Genomic DNA, 23,751 nt, shown 5'->3' on the forward strand with positions numbered 1-23,751 from the left:
GGGCGGAATGACGCGGAGTCAGACTACTCGGAGGCCTACGTGCGGGACATAAGTGCGTAAACAAGGGCCGGCAGCCGCGGATGGTTCTTCGGACGGGAATGACGCGGAGTCTGACGAGCGAGCTCCGGCGCCAGGCCACGAGCTGAGCTTCCAGGCGTCAGAGGCCATTAGCCCTGGACGTCGAAGCTATGCTAAAGGCCTCCGCCGCCGCAGAAGCTCAGCTGACGGCCTCACTAGACGTCAAAGCCAGGCTCGCGGCCCTCCGCCAGGGCCTTTGTTTACGCACTTATGTCACGCGTTGGCCTTTAGCCGAGCTCCGGCGTCCGGGGCTAACGTCCTCCGCCGCCTGGAAGCTCGGCTCGCGGCCCGCCGCCAGAGGTCGCTCGTCAGACTCCGCGTCATGCCCGTCCAAAGAACCATCCGTGGCTGCCGGCCCGGAGCTCCCTGGGGCCTTTGTTTACGAACTTATGTCGCGCGTAGGCCTCCGAGTAGTCAGACTCGGCGTCATTCCGCCCGAAGAACCATCCGAATATTCAAACTAATTACATCCACAGGTTCAAATCTGTGTTCCTCCATCTTCCCGATCAACCGATACTGCTGTTTCTCCATCAGATGAGGATAAATACGAGAAATCGGAGCTGGCCATAAACGGTGTCCCGTGTAATTGAGCCTTTGTTGCAGCACGGTACACGTGTAGGTCATGTGACTCGCCAAAATGACAGCACCCCTGAAAATTCGTAATTGTCGATAAAAATCTTTTCAAAACATGACTAAATGAGAGAGGATTTAACATCCCATTGTCAAAATATTACATGACCTATTGGATGCACTTTTCATGCAAAGCCCTTGATTTCCCCTTTAACTCTAATCATTCACACAAGAAAAAAAACGTGTACTGCTCACTTCTCCCGGAGTGTCTGCAGTTCTCGCGTCATATCCGAGTCCTCCATCTCCGAGTCATTGTCGCTGCTGGCGTAGGCCGATCCGTGCACGCCGCCGTGCCTGCTTGGAGAATCCGAGCTCTGCAAGCTGCTGCTGCGGCCTGAACGTCTGAGGAAGGCCACCGCCCTCTTCATCAAATCGCTTCCTCGGCGCTCGGAGCGGGTCTGCCGGCTCGGGGTGGCGGGAGCCAGTTTGGCGGGGCTGCTCTCGGCCCCCGAGTCAGAAGACGGGAAACGAGCGCGGACGGTGATGTCAACAGGTACAGATGCCGAGGTGAGCGTATGAGACAAGGAGCTCTGGGTCGCCACAGAGGGAGGCGTGTCCAGACAGAAGTCGGGCGGTGCGGAGTAGCGACTGCAACGCGTCCTCTGCGTGATGTCGTCCTCGGTGCTGACCACGGAGAAGCGACCGATCGTGGTGGAAGGGGTCATGGTCTCTGTGGGAACATTGTAACACGCGGGATGTGCTGATGAGGCGATGCTGCTCCAGCTCCTCTGCTTCAGGTCCCGCTTGTTGGCCACTTCAGGAGGAACCGAGCTTATCTGCCAAAAGCAAAGGACACCGAGTACTCGCTTTCGTGCTCAACAGAGACTTATTTTGATCCCGCATGAACGCACCTTAAAGCGGCCTCGTGTCCCGGAGCAGGAGACGGAGTGAGAAACGTGCCTTTTGGAATGGGGTGCTGCAGATCATTCAAAGTTAACGAAGAAAAAAAAAAAAAAAGAGGAAACATTGAGGAATCGGCTGCATGAACAGTGACGCACAATGTTTTGAAAATTAATATTCAAGACGGTGGAGTACATACCACACACAGCTGAGTCACTCAGAGTGCTTAAACTATCCATTCTCTCGGGAATTTGAGGCTAAAGGAGATAACGGAAAAAATGGGAACAGTCATTAGTGTTCATTGACTTGTGGCTATCACAAAACGTGTTAAAAATGCACTGTAGCTGAAAAATAACAATAATAAGCAGATCTTAAACAATTTAAACTGTGTGAAAATACATTAAGATATTAATCCAAATAATCCCACTTTTAAATATTTATGCAGCGAGGGGCACAAGCAGAGCCATAAGAAGTCTGCCCGGCAACACGTGGCTCAAATTTGAGTTCTATAATTATTCAAATAATTATGCAAAGATCAATTTGTTGTCTGTAAAGAATCAAAATTTTGCAGTTGGGGGAGAAATTGGAATAAAAACAAACACATTAGAAAGCCAATGTTTGGTGTCCCACCATGTTTTTTTCATCCATGTCTAACAAACCTACCAGTTGCTCTCCTGCTCTGTACCGACTCTCCTCCATTGGACCCGGTGTGCTGTTTCCTGAACCTCCCGTGGCACTGTCTGGACCAGGAGGTGACTGGATGTACTCTGTACCAGAACCCGGCGTCTCTGCAGTGCTTCCAGATGGATACATGGGCGCGTATTCCTGGTAGAGCAAGTTCCTAAGTTTCTCATCCAGTGTTTTTATGGTACTGTCCACAAAGCCTCCACGGCCAAGTCGTCCTTCGCCGTCTGTCTCGCCCGGTCCTCCGCCGTGCTGGGATGGCGCCGGACTCTGAGGCAGCGAGGAGACTTTGGCCCCACCCACACTGGAGAAAGGCTGGTGCAGCACCACGGGTTGCTGCGGGCGTTCGCTGCGTGCGGCGGCGGCGTATGAGAGGGACAACGACTCTTTGGCTGAACCGGGCTCCTGGGGCGGAAGAGGAGTCAGAGGGGATCCACCCGCTGAGCTGCTCCCATCCTGGGACAGCGGCATGACCAGAGAACAACAGGGGATTTCCTCTGCCACAGACACAGGACAGGTGATGTCTGCCATATGTAAAGTGGAATGGATGGGGGAAGTGGCCCCCACTGGGGATCCTTGTGGTTCGTCCATTTGAAAAGAGGTTTGTCGAGACGACGGTGGCAAAGTTTGAGCCCTGGCTGGTTGGGCTTGATGCACGCCGCTGATCGGCTCCAACGATGGTACCGATTCAAGAGCCGGGGGGGCGGACACCGGAGGAGACAGGCTGGCCAAGAGGAGGGGGTCTGTGTTGGGCATCACCGGGGGACTGCAGAAACCATACACGTCGTGCATGAAGCCTCCACTCCCACCCGACATTGTAGAGGACGAGCCTTCCTCAGCTAGAGAAAACAAACACACGGACATAATAACAACAGTACATGTATATACAATATTTTCCCTAGAAAAGATGTGTAGTGCATTATCATTCCTCTGCCACAAATTACAACGTACTCCGACTTCGCGCAGCAGATGAAAAAGAGTCACCTCGCGATGTAGAAGGCCTGCCAGGCAGCTGCGTGTTGGCTGAGCTGCTCGGAGACTGCGACGTGGTACCCTCAGATGTGGGCTCCTGACTGGAAAAGGGGCTCTCCTCCACAGGACAGATGATGAACCATCGCTTTCCTGTGTGAAGGACTGCGATACCCGTGTGCTTAGAAAATGAACAAGACAATTGCACAGAGGCTACGAAGGATAAAATGCTTTACCGTTCTGTTGGTAGACAGGCTGGGACGCTCCAGACTGTTGGCTCTACAGCAAGAAAAGACACTTGTGATTGGTGAAACTTTCCCTGGAACTGATTAACACAGATGCATTATTTGCCTTGAGGATGCTGGTGGAAAAGTATAGAGAAGGTCAGAAGGAGCTACATTGTGTTTTTGTAGACCTAGAGAAAGCCCATGACCGAGTACCAAGAGAGGAAGAACTGTGGTACTGCATGCGCAAGTCTGGTGTGGCGGAGAAATATGTTAGCATAGTGCAGTACATGGATGAGGGCAGTAGGTGTGTCAGAAGAATTTAAGGTGGAGGTGGGACTGCATCAGGGATCCGCGCTGAGCCCCTTCCTGTTTGCGGTAGTAATGGATAGGCTGCCAGATGAGTTTAGACTGGAAGTGTAAGGAGGGAGCAGGCGGAGGAACAATTAGAGGAACGCACTGGAAAAGAGAGGATTGAAGATTAGCCGAAGTAAAACAGAATATATGTGCGTGAATGAGAGGGGCGGAGGAGGAAGGGTGAAGCTCCCGGGAGAAGTGATAGCGACGGTGGATGACTTCAAATACTTGGGATCAACAAGACGGAGCAATGGTGAGTGTGGTAAGAAAGTGAAGAAATGGGTTCAAGCGGGGTAGAACAGCTGGCGGAAAGTGTCTGGTTTTCTGTGTGACAGAAGAGTCTCTGCTAGGATGAAGGGCAAAGTTTATAAAACAGTGGTGAGGTCGGCCATGGTGTACGGATTAGAGACGGTGGCACTGAAGAAAAAACAGGGAGCAGAACTTGAGGTGGCAGAAATGAAGATGCTGAGGTTTTCGCTCGGAGTGAACAGATTGGATAGGATTAGAAACAAACTCTTTAGATGGACGGCCAAACTTGGATGTTTTGGAGACAAGGTTAGAGAGAGCAGACTTCGATGGTTTGGACTTGTCCAGAGGTGAGAGAGTGAATATATCGGTAGAAGGTGCTCAGGATGGAGCTCCCACGCTAAGAGGAAGACCAAAGAAAAGGTTGATGGATGTTGTGAGGGAGGACATGAGGGCAGTGGGTGTTAAGAGAAGAAGATGCACGAGATAGTCTTGGATGGAAAAAGATGACACGCTGTGGCGACCCCTAACGGGACAAGCCGAAAGGAAAAGAAGAAGATGTGGAAAAAAAGTGTAAGAAGAAGTTGAATGGAGGAAAAATTGGTGCCCACTTTCCAGCTACAACAGGTTTCACTGCTCGCCTTTATACTAGCCGTTGGAGTTGCCTGTTGAAAATTTTGATGTCAGACGAGACAGAAAGTCGCCAAGAAAGGACCTGGCTAAAAATCTCTGATGCAGTTCATCTCGAAAATCTTCAGGGTTCCCAAGTTCTTCGAACACATCCTACCATACCTTTGTGGTATTTGCTTTTTGAACACAGTCTTGCTAAAATAGAAAAGACCCTTCCCCCTATTTTGTTTCCACTAAATTGGAACCTCAACATTATACAAAATGTCTGAATAAATTCAGAAAGAAACTGATACTTTTGTCCATACAGAATAGTCCATTGTAAGCACGATCGTTTCTTTTGGGGCAACATTGCTGCAGTTCTCTTACCTCTCCAACTTGTCCATCACAGGCCAGGCCTTGTTTCGGACTACAGCTCAAAGTCGAGACCCTCTCGCCCTCCGCGTCATCATTCAACATGTCTTCGGCTTTATCCACAATGTCCTTTAACTGGTCGATGAAGGTCTCCTTTTCTAAGAGAAGGATAAATCCATTCTCCACCTGAAGTCAAACAATGCCGAGTGTTTTCAAAGCACATCAGGACAGTAGACGAGAAAGCACATGAACGTCGGATCACGTTCCAAACAGACCATGTAAGTGGCAATTTCCTCTGGGGCGTCACCATCCAGATCAAATTTAAAGGTCACCATTTTGTGATTGTGCGTCTCCAGCTGACATTCAACCATCTTGTCGCCCGTGTTGCAAACCTGTATGGGCAGAGGCCAGACTTTGCAAACGAGAATACGGTTTTAGGAAAGCGTTGGCTTGTAAACGGTACAAATCCTGCCACTCACATTGAGCATGCTGAGTTTGGGTTTGCTGGCCTTTTCTTGCCGAGAGCGCGTCCTCGTCGACTTCCGATGGTGTTTCCTGTGTTTTCCTTCCACCTTCCCTCCACTGGCCAAGCTGTCGTAGCCATCACTTGCTTCCTTACTAGATGCGATGTCAGAATAGGGACTAAGGGGAAAGGACAAATGATGATTTTGAGGAACACTAATAATGACATTTTTAGGTGATGTACAGAATCAAAGGAGAGCAGTAGAAAAAATATACCTGTCATACCCGTAATTGGGCAATGACACTGTTTTTTCTGCAAACACCTCCTGAAGATAGAAAATATGGAAAATTGTGTTCATTTGGAAATTTCAAGCTGGTTAACTTTTTTTAAAAGGATGACACATGACATGAAACTCTACTATAGTGCCCAACTTACTCTTAAAGGTCAAGTGTCATGAATTGCACGATTTTTAATGTTATTAATGAAAAAACAGCAGCCGGTATGGACCCATCCGTTTTTTTCACCACAAAACACAATTTTGAGGTATATGGCTTTTTGTAACTCCCGTTATGAAAATCCTCTCGAGGGATTTGTTTTTGAGAAGAAGCAGGAAGTGACGTACGGGGCACTAGCGCACTAAGACGGACTCGTTTGTTTCTATTAGTTTTACCTGTGGGAAGCTAGCTTGTTGTTCCTTCGTGTTGGGCAAAATGCCAGCTTGTTGCATTGCTGGACATTGCTTGAACACTTCGGGGGATGGATTTACCCTTCATAAGTTTCAAAGAGAACCGCTTCGTCGTGAAAAATGGATTGCACAGGTGCAAAGGACGAGAGCTTTGTGGGTTCCAAATGACAGTTAGGTGTGTATACAGCTACTAAAAAAAAAACAATAGTTTGGGGCAGACCACGTAATCGGTCTCTCATAACATAACAAAAGATCTGCGTACGTATGACAGGCGCGCTAAATGTGTCGATCTGCGCGTCAGACGCTTTCCGCGTCGGGCTCGCCAGCGAAGGCTGCTGCGTTGGCTCGCCAGCGAAGGCTGCCGCGTCGACTCGCGGACGGCAGCGGCCATAAACAACACTCCCGACAATGGCGCACTCAGCCGTGTGCGACGACAACGTCGTAAGGCGCCCCGGCTCGGCGGTGTTGTTCATCGCGGACAGCGGCGGCTATGAACACCGTAAAGCGACCTGGCTCGGCACCATGATAAGCCACCTCGGCGCCAAAAATGAGCCACCAAGGCCAACAAAGTCGGCGGCTAACTCGGGCTTCCCAGCCTTGTCGCCAAGGCCGAGACGCCCGCCGGCCTTGTCGGCCGGGGTGGCTCGTCACAGCCGGCCGCCGGCCTTGTCGGCCGGGGTGGCTCGTCCTGCCGCAGGGCCGCGGTGGCTCATCTCCATCGCGGAAGTGGTTTGCAAGGGGAGGCGGTTTGTCCATGATCGCATACCATCTAAATATGGCTCGAAACAATAGTGTAATATTGTCCCGGTAACTTCACTCGGTTGTGAGGTGTTTTCTTCTTCGAAAAGAGCTTCCGTGTCAGCAGGGTCGGGTTTGTCTCCCACAGTAGGGGCCACAGCGTGTTTTCAGTGGCGAATGTCCCAGTGTGACGTCACGGACAGAAAAATGCAGCCAATATGGCGACCACTTGGATGTCAAATGACACTTCTGCAACTTTGCGCTCTCCGCTCATATTTATTTTTTCGTATAGACATTGAACTGAATAATGTTATATGTATTTTTCATTACAATATCTATTTTAGAATGTTTATAAGAATGACACTTGACCTTTAACAATCAATAGGCCAGTATGCTCCGTACCTCTGTGCAGTGATCTTGCTGTAAGGTGAAGGAAGTTGAAGTTTCTTTTTTCTGACAAACTGTCGGCTGGTTTACACATTCAGGTGTGATCGAGACTGCTGTCTGGATGCCAGCGGGCTGCAGAACTGGAGCTGGGACAGAATTGGAAGCGGGAGCAGCAGGCTGAGGTGGTAGCGCAATAGAACTCGGTGCCGGGACAAACCCTGGTACAGAGAATTGGGTCTGTCCTGGTGCTGAAGAATCATCTAAGCTTCCAGATGAGGCTTTGGGTAAACCTGACACACAAGACTTCACTTCAACTCGGGCTAAGCCCGCGGGTTGAAATGCAGGTTGAGCCTGAAATGAGACCGTGGCAGCAGACTGAGCCGGGATTTGGTCTGCTGCTTGGCTTTTCGGCTGGATCAAAGTTGCGGTTTGTGCTGGGGTTTGGGCTTCGAGATCCGCCGTAGCCGAGGTGTGAAAAGCAGAGGCTGTGTATACGTCTGTGCCAGCCGCAGCAGTTTCTATATCTGCTCCACATCCCCAGAGAGGAGTCTGATTAGCGGCTAGGAGAGGTTGAACTGGGGCCAAAAGTTGAACGTCTTCTAAATTTCCCGGCGGAGTGTTCGTCTGCACCTGGAAAAATAGCACATTTGGGGAATTGATTAATAGATAAAGCAAATAGCTTCTAAATGCTCAAATGCATGACTTGCTCATGCGTTGCACATACGGCAAAGCACCAACTGTCCACCTCACCCAACTCAATCATAGTTAGAACTTCAAGTCAAATATTCACCTGTTCAGCCAGTTCTTGCTCAGGGTGGGGGGCGGGGAATGGGGTGGGTTTTACCTGGGGGAGTGGTATGGAAGGGGTGTAATGGAAGCTACCAACGTTTGGATTGGATGTAGTTGGGCCACTTTGCTGATGGGGCATTGCACACGACATGGTCATGGCAAGGAGTGTGCCAGGGAGCGCTACGCTGGGCACCTGCTGGGGGGAGGACTGAAGGGTGCCAAAACCCGAATGAGGATTCAGGGGAATGCTGACGGGGTGGGGTGCAGGCGAGTAGAAAGAGCTAGCTAAGGGAGCCGGGGGGAAACGAGGGGGCTTGACGCCCCCTGCTTGAATGCAATATGGTGAGGGAAACTGGGAAAGAAGAAGGGAAAATCATAACACAATGAACAAAGTCGCCGGTTTAATACAAATAATATTTACCCAGGTGTCATGCATCAAACGTATGCGATATTTAGCGCTTGCCGTTACACACCTGTGTGCCGACGTGCAGGGGCAGTAGAGGAGGGGGAGCGCCGGTGGCAGACTGTGGAAAACCGCTCGATATGTCAGGAGGACTCTGGTGAGCTGTCGTCTGGTCAGTCGATAGTTGCTAGGGAAAGAAATGGAAATGTGTCTACGTAGGAATACAAAACCAAATCAAATTGGGATTTTGATCAAAGAAGAAAGTGTGCAGGAGGACAGATATCATCATTTACTTTGAATTATTTCGATAACATGTCTTTGCATCTATATGTATTGTTTATGGAAAAAAAAACATGTTAAAAAGTGTATTAGAGAGAAACAAAACATGTAACTGATATTTTTCTCTCTATGTGAGTGTGGTCAACTATCCACATCCTGAACCCAAAACAAAAAACAAAAAATTTGAAGCAAGTTTTCGAATCTGCTCAAGAAAAGGGGGTGATACACCACTTGTGAAGCCAGCCCAGAAAAACAAAGACCTGTAGAAATGCAAAGTCAGGCCCAGGAGTCCTCAGATCCATAGGACAGTTGGGGCCGGTTCAGAAGGACCTACTGTAATTCAAATGCGAATAAATGGGGCTACATTATCTAGATTAAACAAACCCAACAGAAATGATGGACTTCTGGTATGCCTTTCTACAGTGAAGAAAATAAGTATTTGAACACCCTGCTATGTTGCTAGTTCTCCCACTTAGAACTCATGGAGGGGTCTGACATTCTCATCGTAGGTGCATGTCCACTGTGAGAGTGATCATCTAAAAAGAAAAGGATTTTTTTTAACGATTTGTGTGATACAGCTGCAAATAAGTATTTCAACACCTGAGAAAACCAATGTTAATATTTGGTACAGTCGCCTTTGTTTGCATTTACAGAGGTCAAACGTTTCCTGTCATTGTTCACCAGATTTGCACACACTGCAGGAGGGATTTTGGTTCACTACTCCACACAGATCTTCTCTAGATCAGACAGGTTTTTGGGCTGTCCCATCTTCAATGCTCTGACTGAGGGAAAGAGGTTGTTCCCCAAAATCTCACAATACATGGCCCAGGTCATCCTCTCCTTAATACAGCGCAGTCGTCCTGTCCCATGTGCAGAAAAACACCCCCAAAGCATGATGGTACCACCCCCATGCTTGGTGTTCTCGGGATGGAACTCATCATTCGTCTTCTCCAAACACGGTTAGTGGAATTATGACCATAAAGATCCATTGTGGTCTCCTCTGACCACAAAACCTTCTCCCATGACTCCTCTGTATCAACCAAATGGTCATTGGCAAACTTCAGACGGGCCTCGACATGTGCTGGTTTAAGCATGGGAACCTTTCGTGCCACGGATTATTTCAAACCATGAAGTCTTCGTGTATTACCAACAGTCACCTTGGAAACGGTGGTCCCAGCTCTTTTCAGGTCATTGACCAAGTCCTGTCATGTAGTCCTGGGCTGATTCCTCACCTTTCTAAGGATCACTGGGACCCCACGAGGTGATATCTTGCATGGGGCTCCACTCTGACTGAGATTGACTGTCATGTTTAGCTTCTTCCATTTTCTAACGATCGCTCCAACAGTGGACCTTTTTTCACCAAGCTGCTTGGCAATTTCTCCGTAGCCCTTTCCAGACATGTGGAGTTGTACAATTTTGTCTGTGGTGTCTTTGGACAGCTCTTTGGTCTTGGCCATGTTACAAGTTTGAGTCTTAAAAAGTTCCATTTTTTTTACAAGTTTGAGTCTTACTGATTGTATGGGGTGGACAGGTGTCTTTATGCAGCTGACGATCTCACACAGGTGCATCTGATTCAGGATAATACACGGAGTGGAGGTGGAGCTTTAAAGGTGGATTAAAAGGTCTTTGAGGGTCAGAATCGTAGCTATTTATTTGCAGCTGTATCACACAAATAAATCATTAAAAAAAATCATACATTGTGATTTCTAGATTTTCCTTTTTAGATGATCTCTCTCACAGGGGACATGCACCTTCGATTGAAAATTTCAGACCCCTCCACGATTTCTAAGTGTGACAATTGTTCAAATACTTATTTTGTTCACTGTATGTGTTTGCATCACCGATGTTACCAGTTTTAGTGGTGCATATAGGAGTACCTGGTCCTGGCCCGGTTGAGTAGCAACCTGCATCTGTACAACGGGCATTGCAGCTGGGAAGCTCTGTGCTGTCTGTTGACTCGGGTGCGTCGGAGGGACCGGGGTCGATGGAGCAGAAACTGTCTGTCAGGAACAGATACAACAGGCCACAATAACTAAACAATGACTCATGCCGCAAAAGTGTTTGCGTAGCTAGTACTAACTCAAGCTCAAGGTCAAAATGCTCCATGCGCTTAAGCGGGCAAGAACTCGTGTGTCTGTTTTGGGCAGGGATCCATGAGGGGAGCTGGATGGAGGCGGGAAAGTGTGGTGGCATGACTCAGTGGGGCTGCATATTATTTTGCGGACCAGCACACGCACCCCACTGTGCTCTCTCTCGCTATAAAATGAAAGCTTCGTTTGGGGACAAGGAGGAGCAAAGGATGATTGTTGTACATCTCTAAGGAAACGCTTGCGGGATCATAAAAAATGCAGCAGGCTGCCGCAATAGCAGTGGTTGCTGCGCAGCTTGCTTCTCTCACCTACCGGCGTATCTCCTCCGCATTCGCCGTCACGTGGTAAGAAGAGACTTTTGCCCGAATCGGGGTTAACAAAGGACGGTGGGACTTTAAGGCGCTGACTCTTGTCCCTACGCTCAAACACGGAGGCCGTGTCGGGGTTAAAGCCGCTCCCTGAAAGCGTCGGGGAACTCGTTCTGCGGCCGACGATGTGACGGAGACAGTGGTTGAGAAGACTGAGCTCTCCGCCCTCCAACAGATTCTTGCGCAGATCAGCTTTTGAGGGCGGGTGAGGCAAAATCAGGGGTGGGGAGCGACGTTTTGACGAGGTCATTATAGAAGGTAGGCTGGGGGGACAGGAAGTGCACGATGCGGGGTTGGCGATTGAAGTCATCTGGACGGATCTCGGTAAAGAGTGAACATTGGCGTCTCCCAAAGAACCCCTTTTCTTGCTCCCGTCCACCCGGATTAGAGACATGCAGCGACAGTGAGGCTGTGGCCCGCATGGGACGGTAAGTCTTTGCTCTGAGGGGTGGGGATGCTTCGGGGGAAGGAGAATTGAAGCGTAATGACTTGCTGAGTCATGACGACAAAGTTGATGAGGGGACAGGAGGGCAGATGATAAAGACCAGCTTTGGGGACAGTGAGCCACAAAGTTGTTTCTGGCAAATGAGCAAGGCAAACGGACTCTCGAGCGAGTCCTACACTGCGACATGTCAACCTGGGAGGTACTTCGGCATCTACGACAAACAGCGTCGCTGTGATGAGGCTGATCAGACATCAATCCCAGAAAGCACATTGAAGAAATATATTAACAGCGAACCGAGACGAAAGTGGTGGGGGCAGGGGGGTAGTTTTGCGTGGACTTACTGTTGGCGCGTCATCTGGCCCCGGGTGCAATTGTGCGGCAGGTTGTTGGTAGGTCCCAGCAAGTAGCTGACCTGCGTTTTGCTGGTAGGCTCCCTGATGTAACTGTGTGGATTCTTGTACGTATTGCTCCTGCGAGGCCTGTGCCGTGGCCTGCTGGTAGGGCCCCTGCTGAGCCGGCGGCTCCACACGCGCAGGCGGACTGTAGACCGACTGAGCCGTGGAGACGATCTCGGGCAGGGACTGGTAGGAACCGTTTTGCTGTTTGCAGAGATCATTCAGGTGCATGGTGGAGCTCACGCCACTGTCTGCTGTAAGGGAGGACATAGAATGCTGCGGTTAATAACAAGAAAGATTTAAAAAGGGGTTTTTTTTTTCCGTTACAGCCTCATGAAAGTCTGGATGCGTTATCTGATGATGTAGCGTTCCGAGTGTGTTTCATTTGGACGTTCTCACATGTGGCGGACGTGGTGACCGGGACTGTGCAAATCAAGGTCTGCTGCTCCACCTCCTGGTCGTCACAGTCGGTCGCAGCCAAGGCGGCACCCTGCGGTCCGGGCACCTGCAGGAGGTTCTGCGTCTGCGTCTTCTTCACCGAGGCCTCGCCGTTTCCCGGTGAGACGGTGCGTTCCCGTCGCCATTTGATCAGAGCCACACGGTCCCGGATCGACTTCCCGACGACCTTCACGTCGCAGTCCAGAAAAAAGCCAGACTCCACCTGTGAAACACAGGAAACGCTCTAAGTAAATACGATTAAATTACGATGATTATTCTGATGCGGGCAACTGATTGTTGATCATCTTCATGTAATTGAGAATGATGCGTTCAACTTGGTTGTGACCAGCAGAGGCGCTGTTGAGTCATTCTCGGCTAGTTTGTGGCCTAAAGGAAGAACAACGGCGCCAGTTTGTGGAAAGTTGTGCTAAATACATACAACACAAATCATCAAAACAGATTTTCATAACATTCCAAGAGTTTCTCATCCCATAAAAAATACAATTTTTAGCAATTGATCGTTGAAGTGATCGTTAACCTAAAGGAAGAACAACGGCGCCAGTTTGTGGAAAGTTGTGCTAAATACATACAACACAAATCATCAAAACAGATTTTCATAACATTCCAAGAGTTTCTCATCCCATAAAAAATACAATTTTTAGCAATTGATCGTTGAAGTGATCGTTAATTTTCCCCATTGTCAAATAGCCATATCAAGTACATAATCTTACGAAATGATTCAAAATTCTTTCTTTACCGGGAAAAAAAGTCATTATTCCTACATGAGAAAATTTATATATCATATATATATATGGACCAGAGCAAACAATAATTAGAGTGGCATTGATCACACTTCTCTTTCATATTATTTTTAATCAAGACACCGGGGATTATACGTCTCCATTTAATGAGTTGCATTATTCAAACCCATCCCGTATCCCGTACACTCACCAATGCATTAATTATTTAAAACGTAATGTCATGCAACGGCATGCAAGAGCGTTATCGGGGGAAAAAAAGATCACGTTCTCATTTTCCTGAGAATGATTCATGTAAACTGTTTTGTTGTTGTGTTATGTAGTGTAGAAATGCAATTCACCAAAACATGGCTGTGAATTTATGGACATGAACTGACTTGAGATAGGACAACATCAAATGTTATTATTATTATTATTAGGCGAAAGGGATATCGTAAAAACGGGATAATGAACCATTTCAAAAGTCGTTTACCATTTCTTGCGCGACGACTTCGGGGTCCTCGTTCTCCAAATCAAAGGTGAACTCGATCGCCCCGGTATCCTTGTACTTCCCCTTGAGCTTTTTCGGATCCTCCACCCACAGTTTCAACGCGATGGAGGATTTTTTCCCGTCGTCTTCCTCGTTGAGTTCCACCCTGACGCCGGTATCCTCTGCAAAGAAGGCGTGGTTCAGAAGGTCCTTGATGGAGTACCTGCAGGAAACCAACAAAACAACCACTCAATGACGCACATCACAACAAACACCAAGTGTGTCACAGCCAAATATTGCTGTTGACGTCATAACACAGCAGTAGTGACACGACAACAGAGTTAAGGTTAAAGGTCAAGTCAACTTACCTTTCCTCCCATCTGTGACAGATGCACTCGCCGATGATCTCCTTAATTTCCGGGTCGCTGACTTTGCTGTAGCTGGCAGGTTTTACCCCCTGGCGTGCCACACGAAAAAAAATGTAAATGAAGCTAGCAACAGTACGTCACGTCACGTTTGATAATGCAGTGGCATGAACAAAAACACGTAGGTGGAAGTCATTTGAATTTGAAATGAAAAGTGGTCACGTTTTCATCAGTTGCGACAATTCGCTGTGTGAAATTCAACGTATGGGCAACCAGGCAGGGTTACTTCAGGTCGGAACCGAGCACCCAGCCAATCCAGTTACGCTTTCTTAGTAAGTGACGTCACGTGACTAAGAAAGCATAACTGGATTGGCTGGCTGTTTGGCTCTGACCTGAAGTAACCCTGCCGGCTGGCACAGACGGTGAATTTTAGACGGCGGATTGTCGCAAATATTGAAAATGTGATGACTTTTACATTTCAAATTCAAATCCTGCTTTCTGTGGCATTTCAAATTAAAATCCTTGCGGGACTAATTTACATCCATTGAGTGCAATCCTTTTAGTTATTTTTCCCTTGCGGTTACTGTTACTGGCGAGGTTTTACAATCTAGAATTGGAATTGTCTTCCACTGTTCAATATAATGAACATATTACACATGTCGTTGTGCACATTTTGGTGTACAGTATGTGCCTAAAATCGGAAGGCAGCCGTCGGGTGATTCTGGGAGACAGCCAGGAAACTGAACTGAAGCTACAGTTAAACTTCATCCATCCATTTTCTTAGCCACTTATCCTTACAAGGGTCGCGGGAGACTGCTGGAGCCTGTCCCAGCTATCAACGGGCAGGAGGCGGGGAACACCCTGAACTGGTCGCCAGCCAATCGCAGGGTATATAGAGACAAACAGCCGCACCCACAATCACACCTAGGGGCAATTTAGAGCGTGCAATTAATGTCGCATGTTTTTTGGGTTGTGGGAGGAAACCCGAGTGCCTCGAGAAAAGCCACGCAGGCACGGGGAGAACATGCAAACTCCACAGAGGCGGGGCCGGGATTGAACCCAGGACCTCAGAATTGTGAGGCCAACGCTTTCCTGCTGAGTCGCCGTGCTCCCAAAACTTCAGCAGTTCTAATTATTTCCCTCGAAGAGAGAATGTTTTAGTACAATTGGATGTTTTGTATGTATATGTTACTGCTAAATTGTAGTAGTTTGATGGTGATTTGAAATTACTGTCACAGCGATGTTAATCTCTGTTAGCCCGTTGATGGCGTTTCCGACTCCATTAGTCTAATTGTGAAGGAAGCGATCCTGCGCTGAAAATACTTTGGATGAACATTTAGCACAAATATCTTGAAGCTAGCACGTTGTCTCCTTTGGACGCCTGTTCGCGATCTGCTTAACTAAACACTGCACGCTCGGGGAGCGCAAAATATGTGCAAATACAAGAGAAAACAAAATACTGCCAAGGCCACGGTAAGAAACAAACAAAACAGAGCTGCAACAAAATATCACCAAAAAATATGGATTGCATCTTCAGCATGATGAGGCCTCGAGCGGAGCAGATCTGAACGGTGAGCCGAAATTCTTCAATGTGTGCGGATTACATATAAAAATAATGCCATGATAATAATGATAAGGTAACACTACAACGGAGAGCTCATTGAAAAAATAATGAACATCAAAGTATGCGGCGGCACGGTGGAGCAGCTGGTAAAGCGTTGGCCTCACAGTTCTGAGGACCTGGGTTGAATCCCGGCCCCACCTGTGTGGAGTTTGCATGTTCTCCCCGTGCCTGCGTCGGTTTACTTCCTCCCACATCCCAAACACATGCAACATTAATTGGACACTCCAAATTGCCCGTAGGTGTGATTGTGAGTGCGATTGCTTGTCTCTATATGTAGCAACCAGTTCAGGGTGTACCCTGCCGCCTGCCCCTTGATAGCTGGGATATGCTCCAGCACAGCCCATGACCCTTGTGAGGATAAGCGGCTAAGAAAATGGATGCATGGATAATTTAGTCGTGCGTCATCAAGGTGCATGTACGCATCACTTCACGCTACACAATTACAACTAGAAATGTGAGCGATATATGAGCGAAGAGTAACTGGTGGTCACGTTCGGCACTGCCCGTGACCCTCGTGAGGATAAGCTGCTGAGGAAATGGATGGATGGATGGATCAAAGTATGATTTTGGTGAGTTAAAGAGAAGCTAAGAATAGGCGAGATGGGGAAAATCTGCAAATCAGAATTTAAATTTATAGTCTGAACTTTACGGTATTTCTGGTTTTCTGTTAATAGTGGTGAGGTTATTTTTTTTTTTTTTGGGGGGGGGGCATAATTTGAGTCGAAACTCACGCTGGTGACTTTGCGATAAATTTGTGCTGCGTTCTGACATTCCGAGTAAGGATATTCTGACGTGGCCATCTCCAGCATGCACATGCCGAAGGCGTAGACATCCACCGACTCGTCGTAGTGCTCCTCGTACATCTCGGGGGCCATGAACTCTGGGGTACCTGGTCCATTAAAACAAATCTTTAGTCTCAAACGGACCACAAGACGACTCGTAATTCCACCGCGTTGCGGCTTGCGGCTGACCGATGACACTTTTCGCGAAGGAAGCTCTCTTCAGAGTCGCCAAGCCCAGATCGCCGATCTTGACGGAGCCCGTCGGGCCCGTGATGAAGATGTTGTCGCACTTGAGGTCTCTGTGGATGATGGGCGGCATCCTGGTGTGGAGGAAGTGGAGGCCCTTCAGGATCTGCCGGCACCAGCTCCGGAGAACTTTGGGTTTCATCACCTTGAAGCGCTTCAAATACCTGAAAGAGAAATCGGAATTCCCAGCCCGGGTAAATTGAAAAAAAAAAAAAAACGTGCGACTGTCACTCACGTTTTCAGGGTCCCTGAGGTCATGAGCTCCGTCACCAGAACGATGCATTTCTTTCCTTTCAGGGGCGACTCCCAGAAGTCATAAAATCTCACGATGTTGGGGTGCTGAAGCGCCTTCAACATCTCTGCCTCCTCTTTAAACCTCTGCCTCTCCGCCTTGGACAGTTTCCGCTCCTTCGCAGCGTTGAAAAATGACGATTACTTCGTTTTCCCGGAACCGGTCGGTGGCAAAACAAAATGCTCTCACGACCCGCTCGAGTAACTTTAGCAGGAAATTGTCAATTGCCCGTGGCGGGTGTTGACGGTGAACTGCGGCAAAGAGGAAAACATGGGGGTCCATTTTTTCTTGTGTGTCCAGTAAAAACACGAGTTACATGTTGGGCCCGGAGATCAACAGACAAGCAAAGGAAGGATCGTGAGTTTTCCTGGAAGTGGATACCAAAACGAGCCGACGGCGGCCATTAATTTCCTCTCGCCTCGAGTCAGCGCATACCGCAAACACCGCGCGTGACGTCTTTGCTTTCCGAATTGTGCGCCGTTCAGCTAAAATCGTGCGGGTGCTACGCAAACAACGCACAATGTTACGCTGTGCTTTCTGCGCATTGATTATTGAGCAGCGCCGAGGAGTCGGATTGCAGTCGGCCGTCGTGAACCTGAGCCGAGCGCGGCCTCGCGCGGATCCGGTTACGTCCGATTTGGAGGCCAGCTCGTCGTGACCCGCTTTCCAGGAGGAATTGAGCAAGATTTCACACTAATTATGTGACACTAGTAACACCCGGGCATGTTTTTACTACTGCCTCGTAATGCAAGATTTTATCACTACGCATTAAAGCGTATGAGATTCATATTGCTGAAAAATATTCCACTCTAAATGAAAAAATGTGTGAAATTTTTGGCTGCCACAAACTTCCTTGTTTGTTCGTTATACTTAAACGGCGCATTGATGCAAATGAAAGGCATTGTTATTGCCTTAAATGTCCATCCATCCATCCATTTTCTTTGCCGCTTATCCTCACGAGGGTCGCGGGGAGTGCTGGAGCCTATCTCATCTGTCAACTGGCAGGAGGCGGGGTACACCCCGAACTGGTTGCCAGCCAACCGCAGGGCAAATTGAGACAAACAGACACACTCACAATAGCACCTAGGGGCAATTTAGAGTGTCTAGTTAATGTTCCATGTTTTTGGGGATGTGGGAGGAAACCGGAGTGTCCGGAGAAAACTCAAGCAGGCACGGGGAGAACATGCAAACTCCACACGGTCGGGGCCAGGGTCAAACCCGGGTCCTCAGAACTGTGACGCCAACGCTTTACCAGCTGATCCACCGTGCGGTTTCCTCCCCCATCCCAAAAACATGTAACATTAATTAGACACTCTAAATTGCCCATAGGTGTGATCATGAGTGCGGCTGTTTGTCTCTATGTGCCCCGCGACTGGCTGGTGACCAGTTTCAGGATATACCCCACCTCCTGCCCGTTGACAGCTGGGATAGGCTCCAGCACTCCCAGCAACCCTTGTGAGGATAAGCGGCTAAGAAAATGGATGGATGGATAACTTAGTCATGCATAGTGTAGGGAAATGTACGCATCAATCCACGCTACACAATTCCAAATAGAAATGTAAGTGATGTGTGAGTGAAGCCTAACGGGTGGTCACGTTAAGTACGTCCCCCCCCCCAAAAAAAAACCCAGTACACTTCTTTTATTCTATTTTGTTTCAAATACGGGATCGATTCCCGCTCAGCGACGGTGTCGATATTTGCCCTGCGACTGATTGGCGACCAGTTCAGGGTGTAGTCCGCCTTTCGCCCGAAGCTAGCTGGGATAGGCTCCACAGCTTTCCAGTGACCCTTGTGAGGATAAGCGGCTAGATGGACAGATATCACTTGGACTGGCACGAGGCCGTCAGGATTTGACTTTGCCGTTTTTGTAAGCATATCATTATTTTGCACGTGGCCCGCAAATAGATGATGGAGCAATTTGGGTTTTTTTTTTCGTTTGTTTTTTTTTTTCTGTCCCTGACTGCAGTGCAGCATCAGCTTGAGGAACTTTATGGCAGGTACACTGCTCCAATGCGGAATACGACTCGCGCTATCCGAGGCAAGGCACTGTCACCACTTATGAAAAGATGCAACCACGACAGGCGTTTGCGCAAAGCACGGGAAATCTATCTGCGGCGTTGCTGACTTCGACTTATTCGAAAGCTTCTCGTGACAGAAGATGGCCTGGAAAAGTTAAGATCGGCATCTCATCTGGATTTCACCTCTCTGGTCGGACAAACTGACAAAATTGTCACATTTCGGGATGATCGCACTCAGCGGAAATTCTCGAACAGGCGAGAAGAAGCGGGCTGTTTGGTCGAGTCGCGTCTATTGAGCTGATCGGACCGTTTTTCGTCTGCGAGGCTTCCAGGAACACGACCTCCGACTCTTTTGTTGACACATGTGAAACTGGCGCTGAGCTGAAGCTACGGGCAAAAAAAAACAAAAAAAAAACTTTTTGCCGGACAGTAATTTTGCAACACGAGTGAAATATCAGTTTGTGAGCTTCGGGCAAGAGAACCGTGCGCTCATAAAAACTGCAAAACCTAAGATGGCAAAATGTTGATGGCCTCAGATCGACACCTGAAACAAAATGAGCCGAGATTCGAGCCAAGAACCTCAGAACTGCGAGGCAAATGCACTAACCTGTGTGGTTGCTTTTGGCTACTGAACTAAGACTTGCTTCATGGAGGCTCTGCTGGTAAAGCGTTGGCCTCACAGTTCTGAGGTCCCGGGTTCAATCCCGGACCCGCCTGTGTGGAGTTTGCATGTTTTTCCCGTCCCTGGGTGGCTTTTCTCCGGGTCCCACATCCCAAAAACACGCAACATTAATTGGACACTCTAAATTGCCCATAGGTGTGATTGCGAGTGCGACAGTTTGCCTCTATGTGCCCTGCGATTGGCTGGTAACCAGTTCAAGGTGTACCTGTTGACAGCTGGGATAGGCTCCAGCACTCCCCGCAACCCTTGTGAGGATAAGCGGGTAAGAAAATGGATGGATGGATGGATGGATGGATGGATGGATGGATGGATGGATGGATGGATGGATGGATGGAAACTAAGACTTTTCTCTTCCTACTGAATTCAAAATATTATTACAAGAGAAAAATGCACGAGCAAGCAACACTGATCTGCATGTCTATCCATCCATCCATCCATCCATTTTCTTCACTGCTTATCCTCACGAGGGTCGCGGGGAGTGCTGGAGCCTACCCCAGCTGTCAACGGGCAAGAGACGGGGTACACCCTGAACTAGCTGCCAGCCAATCACAGGGCACATGGAGACAAACAGTCGCACTCACAATCACAATCACACCTATGGGCAATTTAGAGTGTCCAATTCATGTTGCATGTTTTTGGGACGTGGGAGGAAACCGGCGTGCCCGGAGAAAACCCACGCAGGCATGGGGAGAACATGCAAACTCCACACAGGTGGGGCCAGGATCAAACCCGGGTCCTCAGAACTGTGAGACCAACGCTTTACTAGCTGAGTCACAATGCCGCCAGCGCTTGTCTAGTCATTCATATTTTTGCATCTGTACTTTTCGTGTACAGTTCCACACGTTGTTGTCCCGCGAAACTCCCCCGCCCCCTTTGCTGCAGAAGTCTGCATCAGCAGAATTGACTCTCCAGGCACGGCCGTGTCGCGACCCTCAGCGGACACCCAAACCGATGTTGAGCCCATCAATCAGATGACGAGCAGTGAGGAGCTGTCGGTATCTCACCAAAATGCCCGCCAAATTTGGGCTATTCACCCACCCCACCCCACCCCCCTCGGCATAAGTTCGTCGGATTTTCATCAGCCGGACCCTCGAAAGATCCGATCCGTGCGCGCCTCGGCGGCGCTGCTTAGACCGGCAGTTTTTTTTTTTTGTTTGTTTTGTTTTTTTTTTTTTTTGCTGTCTCATGCTGTGACTTGTACGAGAGCCACACGAGCGCACCTTGCCGCGAGAGAGGTCCGCGGGGACGGGAGCTCGGAAGGCCGAGGCACCGCTCTCGAGGGACCGAAGGCTTGAATCGTCGACTTGAGCTCCCCGAAGAAGCTGCTCAGAAAACACGCACTGGAAATACTCGCGCACCACGCACGGCCATACTTGACGCATAAGAGCGAATTTAATAAGTCATAACACGAGCACACAATATACAGGACTCGACCCTCATATTTTATAGTGCGCTTAGTTATACTTCTTTATAAAGAACCCATCCATTCATTTTTAGCCGCTTATCCTCACTAGGGTCGCGGGGAGCGCTGAAGCCTATCCCAGCTGTCAACGGGCACAACCTAAACTGGTCAGCAGCCAATCGCAGGGCACGTAGAGACAAACGGCCGCACTCACAATCACACCTAGGGGCAATTTAGAGCGTGCAATTAATGTCGCATGTTTTTGGGGATGTGGGAGGAAACCGGAGTGCCTGGAGGAAACCCACGCAGGCACGGGGGAGAACACGCAAACTCCACACAGGGAGGGCTGGGATTGAACGCGGGTCCTCAGAACTGTGAGCCCAACGCTTTACCAGCTGATCCACCATGTCACCATCTTAAATACTATATTCGTCATGGAATATGAAAAACAACAAGTATATGATGGAGCCATCTAGAAAGATTGATTCAAGGTTTTCAAGAGATTAACGTCACATAGTTACATGAACCCCGCGACCCTCGTGAGGATAAGCGGCAAAGAAAATGGATGGATGGATGGATGGATAGTTACATGAAAGTAATCGAACGAGCTCTAATGCATAAGTCGCTAACTTCAATTGTTCATTGATCGAGACTTGACGCGACTGAGGCAAAGCATACGTGGCTATAAAAAGTCTAGACACCCCTGTTGAAATGTCTCTTTTTTTTTGGTGTGTTATACAAAAAAAAAAAAAAGATTATGGTAAATCATTTTAACTCTTCTGACGATTAATGTGACCTACGGCATTCACAACAAAATCTGAAAATTTACAAGAAGCAACGTCAAAATAAATAGCTGAGAAAATGTGTTTGCACAAGTGTGCACACCCCCTTTAAACTGGGACGTAGCGACGCTCAGAACCAATCAAATTTAAACCCATGTTAAATGCACCTGCCATCATTTGACGTCTCTTTAATTAATTTGTGGATCTATATATTTTATAGTTGTTGGTTTTTTTATATATATACATAATGTCAGGTTCTTACTTAATTATAGCATTACATCTCAGACAACGCCTGTGACTCCTCTACAAGAGTAGATCACTTCCTCCAAGAAAATGTGGGAATCAATAAATTGACATTGCTGGTCAATGTCAGCCTGGTCGCAATGTTTTGACCATTAGGAGAGTTTATTGCGAATTACAAGATCGTAATACGGAACCAAGGTGCCGACTCAGTCTTGACTTCATGCCCCACTGCACCTTCACCGCGGGAACGTTCATCTAAAAAAAACGACTTCCATTTAACGAGACAAAAGTACATACTGTGTCAGACAGTTGTTTTTATGATGCAAAATGTATTTCCTCGGAATATTTTCAGTTGTGAAAGGGCGACTGCGGCCTCCTGCTTTGCCTGCGCGCTAATCTGCACACCACATGGATGACATTTCAACCGGTCATTAGATAATATACAGTAAACAGATTAGTCGCATGTCGAGTTATATTTACATGTGTCAGGCGGCTACTTTACTTCTGCGCATATACTGAATGGTATTTTATAAATGCATATAAGAGGAAAGCATTTCCAGGTACATCTTATAGCTTTGTCTCCACTCGAGTCTGGGGTAAGTGCTGCCTATCCCAGCAATTAGCCATATCCAAAAGCATGCATGTTTAGGCTCATCGCCGATTCATATTTGCTCATAGATGTGGATGTGAGTTTGAACGGTTGTTTCTCTTCCCTACAGTCGTCTGGCAACCAGCCCGGGCTGTACCCCGCCTCTCCCTTCTCTTGCCTTGCTCAAGGGCAGATCGTCGGGACGCAGGCGAGGGGCCTCAGCGTATTCTGATTTTTGCTGAGGAACTTTCCTTTGTTTTACATCAAAAAATGTTCTGAAAGGACTTGGAAGAAATAAAAGGTCAATTTTCTTTGCCACTTATCCTCACCAGGGTCGCAGGGAGTGCTGGAGCCTATCCCAGCTGTCAACGAGCAGGAGGCAGGCGGACTACACCCTGAACCGGTCGCCAGCCAATCACAGGGCACATGGAGACAAACAGCCGCACTCACAATCACACCTAGGGGCAATTTAGAGTGTCCAATTCATGTTGCACGTTTTTGGGATGTGGGAGGAAACCGGAGTGCCCGGAGAAAACACACACGGGCACGAAGAGAACATGCAAACTCCACACGGTCGGGGCCGGGATCCAACCCGGGTCCTCAGGACTGTGAGGACCACGCTTTACCAGCTGAGTCACCGTGCCGCCGAAAGACAAGGTCCTTGAAATTTATTACATTCGGTAAATATTTAACATTTTTCTTGGTGGTTATTTGTGTTAAATGCCAAAACACGGAGGGAACTTTTGAGAACTACAGTACTTATTACCGCTTAGGTATTGTTAGCATCCATTCTTAGTACTTTGGCTATAGTAAACCTAAAAGTGGGAACCGTTTCGGGGTACTTTGTAGACCTAAATGGGGATTTGGGTATCCAAATGTAGTGAACCGTGACCCTTTCAAACCTACGTCCTTTCAGATGAGCTACATGCAGCCCCGCCCCCTTTTTTTAATTAAAATGTGACAGTAATCTTGCCTTAATCATCTTTCTATTAAAATGATGGGAGTGGTGA

At 48.3% G+C, this 23,751-nt stretch overlaps 1 protein-coding gene across 6 annotated transcripts in view; it reads right to left on the bottom strand.

Moving 5' to 3' along the window:
- The window catches only part of wnk2 (WNK lysine deficient protein kinase 2), a 32,812-nt gene that overhangs the window by 7,718 nt on the left and 1,343 nt on the right, over positions 1-23,751 (bottom strand). For 3 of the 6 annotated variants that reach the window (XM_061833387.1, XM_061833386.1, XM_061833383.1), the window contains exons 2-22: positions 16,969-17,141; positions 16,677-16,897; positions 16,437-16,594; positions 14,085-14,173; positions 13,720-13,939; positions 12,451-12,712; positions 11,998-12,305; positions 10,631-10,753; positions 8,545-8,661; positions 8,073-8,423; positions 7,298-7,912; positions 5,748-5,797; positions 5,489-5,651; positions 5,285-5,401; positions 5,025-5,195; positions 3,438-3,480; positions 3,184-3,366; positions 2,212-3,071; positions 1,748-1,805; positions 1,560-1,624; positions 904-1,484 (exon numbers count right to left, since the gene is read on the bottom strand). In XM_061833387.1, the coding sequence (XP_061689371.1) occupies positions 904-1,484; positions 1,560-1,624; positions 1,748-1,805; positions 2,212-3,071; positions 3,184-3,366; positions 3,438-3,480; positions 5,025-5,195; positions 5,285-5,401; positions 5,489-5,651; positions 5,748-5,797; positions 7,298-7,912; positions 8,073-8,423; positions 8,545-8,661; positions 10,631-10,753; positions 11,998-12,305; positions 12,451-12,712; positions 13,720-13,939; positions 14,085-14,173; positions 16,437-16,594; positions 16,677-16,897; positions 16,969-17,141 (4,928 nt within the window). The remainder of the gene's footprint in view (positions 1-903; positions 1,485-1,559; positions 1,625-1,747; positions 1,806-2,211; positions 3,072-3,183; positions 3,367-3,437; positions 3,481-5,024; positions 5,196-5,284; positions 5,402-5,488; positions 5,652-5,747; positions 5,798-7,297; positions 7,913-8,072; positions 8,424-8,544; positions 8,662-10,630; positions 10,754-11,997; positions 12,306-12,450; positions 12,713-13,719; positions 13,940-14,084; positions 14,174-16,436; positions 16,595-16,676; positions 16,898-16,968; positions 17,142-23,751) is intronic. The other 3 variants (XM_061833384.1, XM_061833385.1, XM_061833388.1) reach the window with 3 other exon arrangements.

The sequence above is a fragment of the Syngnathoides biaculeatus genome, chromosome 10 (assembly GCF_019802595.1).
Source record: "Syngnathoides biaculeatus isolate LvHL_M chromosome 10, ASM1980259v1, whole genome shotgun sequence".
Lineage (NCBI taxonomy): Eukaryota > Metazoa > Chordata > Actinopteri > Syngnathiformes > Syngnathidae > Syngnathoides > Syngnathoides biaculeatus.